Genomic DNA, 12,515 nt, shown 5'->3' on the forward strand with positions numbered 1-12,515 from the left:
ATCCCCTGAACTGCAGAATGATCTAAAGAAACCTTAAATGGGGAGTATTGACATGTTTTCAAAATAAAATTGCAATTATAAGTCAAGTAAGTGCACTTCATTTTTTTAACACAATTATGAATGTTAACTTCATCCTTTTCAAGTATGAAATACATTCATAATTCATTCAAAAGTAATAAATGTATGTTTGAAAATTATCCATTAACACCTCTCAAAGCAGAGTTCAAACTCAAAATCAGCAAAAGAAAATATGGTTGGACCAAAGTGGCTTTGTATAAACCTGATCATAAAATAATTTGAGCAGATTGACTTAGTAGAAGTCAGTGACATGTCTCATGAAAATGTGCTTTAGTCCAACTCCCTAGAGCCTGTTTATTTCTAAATATTATCAACAGGGCAGAGTTTTGCTGGATTGCTAGCTTTTCAAGTGTAATATACAATGCAATTTCCTAACTGTCAATTGATTCACTTCTAACTTAGCTATTTGGTGGGATTTATGCTGCTTGATGAAGTTCAGGTCTGAAGTTGCATGGGAAATCTAAACCTATGCATTTAAAAAAAAACAGCAGTGAAAGAATATGTGCTGTGTAATATACCATTCTATGGCATGGAATGTTAACAGTACTACAGAGTTCACCTACTGAAATTAGTCACATTTTTTAAACATTCCATAATATCACACATTACATGGACCGCAGAATTACACTTACTCCTTTACATATATTTTTTCTTGAGATACCAGTAAGCAAAATATCCCATTCCACCAAGGGTTCCCATTAAAAATGAGGCGCCAAAGAAAGAAGGTGGTTTTCTTTTCACAAGGCGGAATGCGTTAGGCAAAACAGCTGACAGCAATGTGGTATGTATGTCTCCCAAAACCTTTCGAAATGCAGTACGTTTCTGCACTCTTTCAAAATATGCTTTTAAATTGGGTCGATCTGCATTTCCCCAGTACTTTTTAGCAAGCCCCAAGAATTTTAAGCGATGTAACGTTGCTCCAAGGGAGATATCCGCTAAGGTAAAAATTGATCCACAAAGCCACGTTTCACACTTCTGTCCTGGAAAAACAAAGGATGTAAAGTCTTGCATGAGATGTTGCACTGAAACTTTCAATATTCCAGTGTTGTAAAATGCTTATCATTTTAAGAAATAATATAAAAGTTGTATTTCAGTCAGCAATGCTCTTTGATGACTTTGAAGTAAGTTCCAACAAACATGTGATGATTTCTGAGATGTGGATTTCCCCTTTCCCAATATTAGGTTGTATCTGGTACCAGGTCAGTGGATTTCCAGGGATCTGGCAACAGTGATGTCATCAAACAGGTAGATAGCCTACATGCAGCATTCTTACAGGCAACAAGTGGGAAATTGAATTCTTCAAATTCCAGCACTTTGATTTTATTGACAGTGAAATTAACAGTTAGGATAGTCACATGGTTTAATATAGAAGCTAAGTCATAAACTATTATTTTAAAATGAAGTTTTTTTCTATTTGTTATTCAACAAATAGAAGTTCTTGCTGAGTCAATGATGGTCTTTACAAGTAATTATGAATACAGCATGTTATTAAAAACATGGCTTCACCTTATTTAACAAGATAAAACTTTTCAAAGGGTTTTACAGCCAGTCTAATACTGTATTAGTGAACATTATTGTGAATTAAATGATTTTAAATTTGTTTTCTTTTGAGTGGGCTTCAACAGTGTACCCTCCAATGAAACACATTATCACAAAAGCAACATTTGAATCTTTGGGTTTGACATGTGAACTCCAGAAGTTGCTGTCAGGTTCAAAGGACTAGCAATGGTAAATGCTGACCATTTTGCCATGAACTAGGCAAAAGTGAGGACTGCAGGTGCTGGAAATCAGAATCTATGATGAACGGTCTTTGCCCAAAACATCAATTTTCCTGCTCCTTGGATGCTGCCTGACCTGTGCTTTTCCAGCGCCACTCTAATCTAGTTTCACTGTCACTACTGCTGTAATAACACAATGATAATATGACAAAACATAAAATAGATAATTTACTGATACATTAAGTTCTCAGCAAATGTTGGTGTCAATCCTATCTACACTTCAAACTAAAAAATGACACACCACTCGTGGCTAAATCAAAATGTAAGCCAGCTGAATGTAAAGAGTCTCAAAGCACCCATATTAGTTACAAGAAGCAATGATTAAGGAGGAAATAGAAACAGAAAATGGTGGAGAAATTGAGCGGGTCTGACAGCATCAGTGAAGAGAGGAGAGGTAATGTTTTCAGTCTGGTTGCACTTCTTGAGAAGAATAGGGTTTAGCCATTTGTCAAGATGAGGATATGCTATACCCTATTTCAATGTAAAGTCTATAAATAATAGTCGGCTGCATTTTAGTATGTTTACTAAATCAAAACACAGTTTACAATTTACTAACTAACATTCCTAATCATGAAGTGCGAGGAAGGAGTCACTTTTCTATTGTTGTGCTCAGTTTTCCAAATGTGTAAAGTTAGCCATCTGACATAGATCAGATTTAATGTGAAGGTGACCTCTATCTCTTGTGGATTCTTTTCTAATGCCAGAGGAAATGAACAGCAGAATTAGTTTAATTCTCAGTGATTGTTGTGCATTATCCTTTCTTGTCCTTGTTAATCCACTGCAATCTTCAGTATAATTAAACTTATACCATCCTTCAATGCCAGTTTTCCATTATGCAGTTTGCTGAGCCTGTCTTTGCTTGGTTCAACTCATATATCCACTTATAAATTATGTATCTTTGGTAATGGCCTCTTTAGACCTGAAACTGTACTCTTAGGGACTGGTAGTATCCATCCCTGCCTTCACCACTTTATCTTATGTATGTTAAAACTTGATTTCATGGTCTGCAGATATGGTGTCAATTTCCAAATGAAAGCTAGGACTACCGCTATATAATCACATTCAGCACTCTGTTACATCAAACCTCTGACTGAATGTTGGACAATTTTCACAAGCTAAACTTTCAGAACTCAAGCCATTGTTTCTGGGCTGAACACACTTCTCACTCTTCTCTGTGGCTCAACTTGAATTAGATCATTCATAAACTTGATTACCCCTAATCTAAGAGTTTGACTCACCCTAACCTGAGTTGGCTTTCAGTTCAAAAACACCCCTGAATTTGTTTTTAGGATGATTAGACATTTTTGAGTTCTCTGCATGTCTACAACTTCTTCTGGTCAAAACATTAGCTCTTCCCACCCAAACACCAAGCAAATTCACAACTGATCTTGGAGAAACTTGTTTGGGAGAGATCTCAACACAGAGACAGCCTTGCTGTAAGTCTTCAGTAGTGAATAGAGTGGATTCTTTCTTAATTATATGTCTTACTGAGATCTGTCCCTTGATTAAACGTAAAAATATAAGCCACAGGTATTAAGTTAGCTTGGAGTGGTGTTTTGTAGAGGAATAGAAGGGGTTATTTTCTGGGTCTGCAGATTGGAAGAAGCAAAAATGGCCCTTGGTAGAGTGCCATGGTCGTCTTGTCAGATGTGGGGGTTTAGGAAGAGTTTACGTGTTAGTGAGGATTATAGCTGCAATAAATGCTGTAGGTTGTGAATCCTATCAGATCAAATGGAATGGTTGGAGCAACAGTTAGAGATACAAAAACAAGGGGGTGTGATGGACGGCAGTTAGAGGAAAAGAGAAAAGTTGCAGATACAGTCACATAGATGGGTTAACTCCAGGAAAGGTAAGAGTTAGGCAGGTAGTGCAGGAGTCTTCTGTGGAAATCTCCATTTCAAACAAGTATGATGTTTTGAAAAATGTAGAGAGTGACGGATTCTCAAGGGAATGTAGCACGAACAGCCAAGTTTCTGGTATCGAGACTGCTCAAATGCAATGAGATTACAAGAGATCGATTATGTTAGAAGACTCTAGTCTAAGGTTTCTGTAGCCAGTAGCAAAAAAATCAGGATTGTGTGTTGCTTCCCTGGTGCCAGGATCCAGAATGTCTCGGAGAGGGTGCAGAGTGTTCTCAAGGGGGAGAGGGCTCATCAGGAGGTCATTGTACACATTGGAACCAACAATAAAGGAAGGGAAAAGGTTGACATTCTGAAAGGAGAACACAGAGGGTTAGGCAGGAATTTAAAAATGAGGTCCTTGAGTAGTAATATCTGGATTATTCCTGGTGCTACAAGCTAGTGAGGGTAGGAATAGGATAGCGCAGATGAATGCATGGGAGAAGGATTCACATATTTGAATCGTTGGAAGCTCTTCTGGGATGAAGTGACCTGTACAAAAAGGATGGATGCACCTAAATTGGAATGGGACTAATATACTGGCAGGGAGATTTGCTACAGCTGCTTGGGAGGATTTAAACTAGTAATGCAGCAGGGGAGGGTGCATGGTTAGGAACATGGGACTGGGATATCATAGCAGTTACAGAAACATGGCTCAGGGATGGGCAGGACTGGCAGCTTAATGAGCCAGGATACAGATGCTACAGGAAGGACAGAAAGGGAAGCAAGATAGGAGGCGGAGTGGTCTTTTTGATAAGGGATAGCATTACAGGATATTCCTGAAAATACATCAAGGGAAGTTATTTGGGTGGAACTGAGAAATAAGAAAGGGATGAACACCTTATTGGGATTGTATTATAGACCCCCGCCCCACCAATAGTCAGAGGGAATTTGAGAAACAAATTTGTAAGGAGAACTGTTATCTCATAATAGGGTGGTTATGATACGAGATTTTAACTTTCCAAACATCGATTGGGACTGCCATAGTCTTAAAGGTTTAGATGGGGAGGAATTTGTTAAGTGTGTACAAGACAATTTTTTGATTCAGTATGTGGATGTACCTACAAGAGAAGGTGCAAAACTTGACCTACTCTTGGGAAATAAGGCAGGGCAGGTAACTGAGGTGTCAGTGGGGGAGCACTTCGGGGAGAGCGACCATAATTCTGTTAGTTTTAAAATCGTGATAGAAAAAGATAGACCAGATCTAAAAGTTGAAGTTCTGAATTGGAGAAAGGCCAGTTTTGACAGTATTAGGCAAGCTCCTGCCCCACTGAACTCATCTCTACCTACCTCGACACTGTCCTATCCCCCCCAGTCCAGGAACTCCCAACATACGTTCGAGACACCACCCACGCCCTCCACCTCCTCCAAGACTTCCGATTCCCCGGCCCACAACGCCTCATCTTCACCATGGATATCCAATCCCTCTACACCTCCATCCGCCATGACCAGGGCCTCCAAGTCCTCTGTTTTTTCCTTTCCAGACATCCCCAACAGCACTCTTCCACCAACACTCTCATTTGTTTGGCCGAACTGGTCCTCACCCTTAACAATTTCTCCTTTGAATCCTCCCACTTCCTCCAGACCAAAGGGGTAGCCATGGGCACACGTATGGGCCCCAGCTATGCCTGTCTCTGTTGGCTATGTAGAACAGTTGATCTTCCGTAATTACACCGGCATCACTCCCCACCTCTTCCTCCGCTACATTGATGACTGCATTGGCGCCACCTCGTGCTCCCGTGAGAAGGTTGAGCAATTCATTAACTTCACCAACACATTCTACCCTGACCTTAAATTTACCTGGACCATCTCTGACACCTCCCTCACCTTGACACTGACATTTTTTACAAACCCACCGACTCCCACAGCTACCTGGATTACACCTCTTCCCACCCTCTCTCTTGCAAAAATGCCATCCCATATTCCCAATTCCTCTGCTCCCAGGAGGACCAGTTCCACCATAGAACACACCAGATGGCCTCCTTCTTTAGAGACCGCAATTTCCCTTCCCACGTGCTTAAAGATGCCCTCCATCGCATCTCGTCCACATCCCGCACCTCTGCCCTCAGACCAAACCCCTCCAACCGTAACAAGGACAGAACGCCTCTGGTGCTCACCTTCCACCCTACCAACCTTCGCATAAACCAAATCATTCGCCGACATTTCCGCGACCTCCAAAAAGACCCCATCACCAGGGATATATTTCCCTCCCCACCCCTTTCCGCCTTCCGCAAATACCGTTCCCTCCGTGACTACCTGGTCAGGTCCATGTCCCCCTACGACCCACCCTCCCATCCTGGCACTTTCCCCTGCCACCGCAGGAACTGTAAAACCTGTGCCCATACCTCCTCCCTCACCTCTATCCAAAGCCCTAAAGGAGCCTTCCACATCCATCAAAGTTTTACCTGCACATCCACTAATGTCATTTATTGTTTCCGTTGCTCCCAATGCGGTCTCCTCTACATTGGGGAGACTTGGCGCCTCCTAGCAGAGCGCTTTAGGGAACATCACTGAGATACCTGCACCAATCAACCACACCGCCCCGTGGCCCAACATTTCAACTCCCCCTCCCACTCTGCCGAGGACATGGAGGTCCTGGGCCTCCTTCACTGCCGCTCCCTCACCACCAGACGCCTGGAGGAAGAACGCCTCATCTTCCGCCTCGGAACACTTCAACCCCAGGGCATCAATGTGCACTTCAACAGCTTCCTCATTTCCCCTTCCCTCACCTCATCCTAGTTTCAAATTTCCAGCTCAGCACTGTCACCATGACTTGTCCGGACTGGTCCAACCTGCCTATCTTCTTTTCCACCTATCCACTCCACCCTCTCCTCCCTGACCTATCACCTTCCTCTCCTCCCCCACTCACCTATTGTACTCTATGCTACTCTCTCCCCACCCCACACCCCCCTCTAGCTTATCTCTCCATGCTTCCAGCTCACTGCTTTTATTCCTGATGAAGGGCTTTTGCCCGAAACGTCGATTTTTCGCTGCTCGTTAAAGGATGCTGCCTGAACTGTTGTGCTCTTCCAGCACCACTGATCCAGAAGAACTTTCAAAAGCTGATTGGGGGCAGCTGTTCACAAGTAAAGGGATGGCTGAAAAATGGGAAGCCCTCTGAAATGAGATAATGAGACAGTATATTCCTGTTAGGGTGAAAGGAAAGGCTGGTAGGTATAGGGAATGCTGGATGACTAAAGATATTGAGGTTTTGGTTAAGAGAAAGAAGGACTCGTATGTCAGGTATAGACAGGATAGGTTGAGTGAATCCTGAGAAGAGTACAAAGGCAGTAGGAGTATACTTAAGAGGGAAATCAAGAGAACAAAAAGGGGACATGAGATAGTTTTGGCAAATAGATTTAAGGAGAATCCAAAGTATTTTTATAAACACATTAAGAATGTTAGGGGAACAAGGGAGAGAATAGGGCCCCTCAAAGATCAGCAAGGAGGTCTTTGTGTGGAGCCACAGGAAATGCGGGAGATAGTAAGTGAGTATTTGAACTGTGGAAAAGGACATTGAAGGTATAGAATGTAGGAAAATAGACAATGACATCTTGAAAAATGCCCATATTACAGAGGAGGAAGTGCTGGATGTCTTAAAATGCATAAAGATGGATAAATACCCAGGACCAGATCAGGTGTACCTTAGAACTCTATGGGAAGCCAGGGAGTGATTGCTGGGCCTCTTGCTGAGATATTTATATCATTGATAGTCACAGGTGAAGTGCCAGAAGACTGGAGGTTAGCTAACGTGGTGCCACTGTTTAAGAAGGATGGTAAGGACAAACCAGGGCACTTTCAGGCTGGTGAGCCTGACGTTAGTGTTGGGCAAGTTGTTGGAGGGAATCCTGAGGGACAGGATGTTTATATATTTGGAAACTTGCTTAAAAATGTGTTGCTGGAAAAGTGCAGCAGGTCAGGCAGCATCAAAGGAGCAGGTGAATCGATGTTTCGGGCATAAGCCCTTATGCCCGAAACATCGATTCTCCTGTTCCTTTGATGTTGCCTGACCTGCTGCGCTTTTCTAGCAACACATTTTTAAGCTCTGATCTCCAGCATCTGCAGTCCTCACGTTCTGCTATATATTTGGAAAGGCAAGGACTGATTAGGGATAGTCAGAATGGCTTTGTCTATGGGAAATCATGTCTCAAACTTGATTGAGTTTTTTGAAGAAGTAACAAAGAGGATTGATGAGGGCAGAATGGTAGACATGATCTATATGGACTTTAGTAAGGTGTTCGACAAGTTTCCGAATGGAAGACTGGTTAGCAAGGTTAGATCTCATGGAATACAGGGAGAACTAGCCATTTGGATACAGAACTGGCTCAAAGATTGAAGACCAGAGAATGGTGGTAGAGGGTTGTTTTTCAGACTGGAGGCCTGTGACTAGTGGAGTGCCATAAGTAGTTGGGCCCACTACTTTTCATCATTTATATAAATGGTTTGGATGTGAGCATAAGAGGTACAGTTAGTAAGTTTGCAGATGACACCAGAATTAGAGGTGTAATAGACAGCAAAGAAGGTTACATCAGATTACAATGGGATCTTGATCAGGTGAGCCAATGGGCTGAGGATTGACAGATGGAGTTTAATTTAGATAAATGTGAGTTGCTGCATTTTGGGAAAGCAAATCTTAGCAGGACTTATACACTTAATGGTAAGGTCCTGGGGAGTGTTACTGAATAAAGAGACCTTGAAGTGCAGGTTCATAGCTCCTTGAAAGTGAAGTCGCAGGTAGATAGGATAGTGAAGAAGGTGTTTGGTTTGTTTTCCTTTTATTGGTCAGAGTATTGAGCACAGGAGTTGGGAGGTCATGTTCCGGTTATGTCGGACATTGGTTAGGCCATTTTTGGAATATTGTGTGCATTTCTGATCTCCTTCCTATCAGAAGGATGTTATGAAATTTGAAAAGATTCAAAAAAATTTACAAGGATGATGCCAGAGTTGGATGATTTGAGCTATAAGGAGAGGTTGAATAGACTAGGGCTATTTTCCTTGGAGTGTTGGAGACTGATGGGTGACCTTATCGAGGTTTATAAAATCATGAGGGGCATGGACAGGGTACATAGACATGGTCTTTTCTCTGGGGTGGGGGAGTCTTGAACTAGAAAGCGTAGATTCAGAGTGAGAGGGGAAAGATATAAAAGAGACCAAAGAGGCAACTTTTTCACCAGTGGGTGGTACTTATGTGGAGTAGGCTGCCAAAGGAAGTGGTGGAGGCTGGTGCAATTGCAACATTTAAAAGGTGTCTGGATGGGTGTATGAATAGGAAGGGTTTGGAGGGATATGGGCTGGTTGCTAGCAGGTGGGACTAGTTTGGGTTGGGATATCTGGTTGGCATGGATGAGCTGGACTGAAGGATCTGTTTCTGTGCTGTACATCTCTATGACTCTCTGACTATCCCATTGGATTTAGCATCTTATACATTCCATTAACCCCTTTCTATTATTGATTTCAGTGCTTTCTAACCTAGACCCCTTCCCTTACCTCACTTCCTCAATTATGTTGCTTCACCATCTTCATTTCTCTATAGAGTAAAGAGAATTATAGTTGGCTGATAGTTATAGTTGAGCATTTGCTATAAGGCAGTTGATCGTCACTGGAGTGTATATTTTCTGATGCCTGTAACTTACCTACATTTATTTTGTTTTGTAAATAAGGTGATGCACCCAAGCCACTCTTGGTGATGGACACTGAAGTCCACCACCCACAGTACATTTTGAGTTCTTGCCATCCTTAATGCTCTATCCAGGTTGTGTGCAACACTACCTCCACAATCAACGCTCAGTAGCAGCTGTGAATGCTTCTTTAGACAGTACATTAGATTAGATTAGATTCCCTACAGTGTGGAAACAGGCCCGTCAGCCCAACAAGGCCACACCAACCCTCTGAAGAGCAACCCAGCCAGACCCATTCCCCTACATTCATCCCTGACTAATGCATCTAACGCCACAGGCAATTTAGCATAGCCAATTCACCTAACTTCCACATCTTTGGACTGTGGGAGGCAACTGGAGCACACCCATGCAGGCACTGGGAGGATGTGCAAACTCCACACAGACAGCTGCCCGAGGCAGGAATTGAACCTGGGTCTCTGGCGCTGTGAGGCAGCAGTGCTAACCGCTGAGCCACCGTGCTGTCCTTTAGCAGTGGGAGTCGAACCCACGACTCTGCTGAGGTTGTAAACCTGAACCCAGCGGCTTAGAACGCTTGACCATGTTTGTATCTTGTGTGCACATGTTTTGTGTGACACCTTCCATATCCATGACCACTACTATCTAGATGGACAAGGGCATCTACAAATCCCCCTCCAAGTCACTCACTATCCTGACATGGAAATATGTCACTATTCCTTCAGAGTCACTAGGTCAAAGTCCTGGAATTCCCTCTCTAATGGCATTGTGGGAATACCTACAACACATGGATTACAGTGGATCAAGAAGGCAGGTCACCATGACCTTCTCAAGTACAACTACAAATGGGCATTAAATGCTTGCCCAGCCAGCAATGCCTGCATTCTTTGAATGAATAAAATAGAAGGCTCTCTTGATCATATGAGGGTTTGAGATATTTGAAATTACATCCTTGGTTTGAATGTGCTCATTGAGATCAAGCATAAACTATTGTTCTCCCTGTTAGATGAGAAAGAGTTGACAAGTATGCTTCTCTGGAGACAGATTCAGATTATCTGTCTTATAAGATTTATCTACGTAATGAAATATGGACAGAGGAAGCTACAGACATTCATAAGTGTGCTCTCTAGAATGACAGTAGAATAGAATGAGTGCAGTGAAAAGTTTCCAATGTCGCTTTCCGGTCCCATCTTAGCCTTACTATCTATAATGGATCATTTCTTGAAAATTTGCTTGAGTCGTACACTTGGGCCACAATGGCCAAAAAGCTAGAGCACTTTCCATCAAATATAATCAGAAGTAAAGGTTGTCTGAGAGTGCGTTAATCGCAATATTGTGATGAAGGTTGGCCAGGCAAGAAGGCCTATTAGCTTTGCCTGAAGACGTATTTCACATATTGACAGCATTTTGTGATTATAGATGACATACTGGTGTTTGACAGATTGGCTGTTCTAGCCTTACTGATGACTAAATCCAGGACAGGAGACACCAGGTTCACTTAAAGATAATCAGGTGCAGAGCCAAAGTTCAAGTGCTGATGCAGTCAGAGATGTCAAAGGAGTTTATAGATCCCATAGCTGACTGAGAGACTTGTGTTGTCATGGGACTGAGCAACATGAGTCACTGATACCCACTACTTTCTCCAACAGACTGTGGGAACCAATGCAAATAGAGCTACTTATGTTTGATGGACAATCTTTCTTCAATTGCTGTCAGCTAATCTTTATGATAGATAGAGTTACATACCACCAACACATGGAATTCCTGAGGTAGTTGTGTCAAATAATGGACTACAGTTTACTCATTATCTTCCAGCCAATTTGCAGCTAGTTCTAGATTTAAACATGTAACATGTTTGTCAGCATGCTCACAAAGGAATGGGAATCTGAATATTTCCTGCTCGTTGGATGCTGCCTGACCTGCTGTGCTTTTCCAGCACTACTCTAATCTTGACTCTAATCTCCAGCATCTGCAGTACCCACTTTTGCCCAAACTGAATGTGGTCTAGACAGTCATTCTCCTTTTGAAGCAAGATGCTGACTTTCCTACAGCATTATTAAATTACCACTCCACCCTGCTTCAATATGGCTCATCATCACAATTGCTGCTGCGCAGAAAATTGAGGAACAGCCTTGATGGGCTGAATGGACTACTTCTGCTGCTAATTCACATGTTTGTATCTTGTGTGCACATGTTTTGTGTGAGTGCAATTACATTTTAGGTGTCATGAAAATAAATATCATTCGTTTCTATTTATTCAAAGTTACAAGAAAGCTTGTTTGTCTCTCCTTAAAAGTCATAGCACTGAAAGGGTTAAAGTACTCCTCCAAAATACATCTTGTCAGGAAAGATGTGTGAAAAGGAGAAAAAAATCCCATAAGTCTCCCTTACTACTGCCCTATTATGTATGTTGATTGGAAGGGTAGATTTAAAATGGGAGCAAAAGATGTCTTTTACTAGTCAGACCAGCACGGTAAATTTCAGTGAAGCACCTGATGTTGGCAGCTTTATGGCAACTGTCCATTTATGATGTACTTTAGACATTGGATGGCACAAGCACATATGATGGACTCACTGCCAATATCTTCTTTTAATAACTCCATACCTGCTACTTCATGCTTTCGCTGTTCAAGCTCTGCTTCCACTTGATCTAAAACTTTTCCTAACTCACTAAGAATTTTCTTCAGATTGTTCACATCGTCATGGTCAAGTATCTTAGTCTAGGAAGAATAGAGAAAAGGATATTACTGTGTTTTAATCTTACTTGGTAATAGCAGAACAGTCCTCAATATGGCCAGTGGTGTGAACATAGAGCGTAGAATTGGCTTGCTACTGATAAGCTTATTGAATTGGGAAAAGTGACAGTCTGCTCATTCATACAAACAAGAAGCCCTGCTTGCTGGCCTCGAGTTTCCTGTGATAGTTTTAATATTTGAGATTACTGATGTAAAGTCAGTTATACACTGACTTAAACTGCAACTTTGACTTTTGACTTTGTAACACTTACAATGACACTGCAACTAAAATACAACACAAATATTATGTCTACTGATTGACCTTACTAAATTGAAGTAAAAACTCAGTTACTGTAAAGTCACCTATAGGCATAAAAGAGAAGTTTGTTTCAA

The 12,515-nt window shown here is 41.9% G+C and overlaps 1 protein-coding gene across 6 annotated transcripts in view; it reads right to left on the reverse strand.

Annotated features, from left to right (window-relative positions):
* Nucleotides 1-714: 714 nt before the first annotated feature.
* gdap1l1 (ganglioside induced differentiation associated protein 1-like 1) overlaps nt 715-12,515 on the reverse strand; it is a 62,987-nt gene continuing 51,186 nt past the window's right edge. For 5 of the 6 annotated variants that reach the window (XM_060836031.1, XM_060836029.1, XM_060836030.1 and 2 more), the window contains 2 exons: nt 11,993-12,107; nt 715-1,058 (listed from right to left, as the gene is read on the reverse strand). In XM_060836031.1, the coding sequence (XP_060692014.1) occupies nt 715-1,058; nt 11,993-12,107 (459 nt within the window). The remainder of the gene's footprint in view (nt 1,059-11,992; nt 12,108-12,515) is intronic. The other variant, XM_060836033.1, reaches the window with a different exon arrangement.

The sequence above is a fragment of the Hemiscyllium ocellatum genome, chromosome 15, assembly GCF_020745735.1.
Source record: "Hemiscyllium ocellatum isolate sHemOce1 chromosome 15, sHemOce1.pat.X.cur, whole genome shotgun sequence".
In the NCBI taxonomy this organism is placed as follows: Eukaryota; Metazoa; Chordata; class Chondrichthyes; order Orectolobiformes; family Hemiscylliidae; genus Hemiscyllium; species Hemiscyllium ocellatum.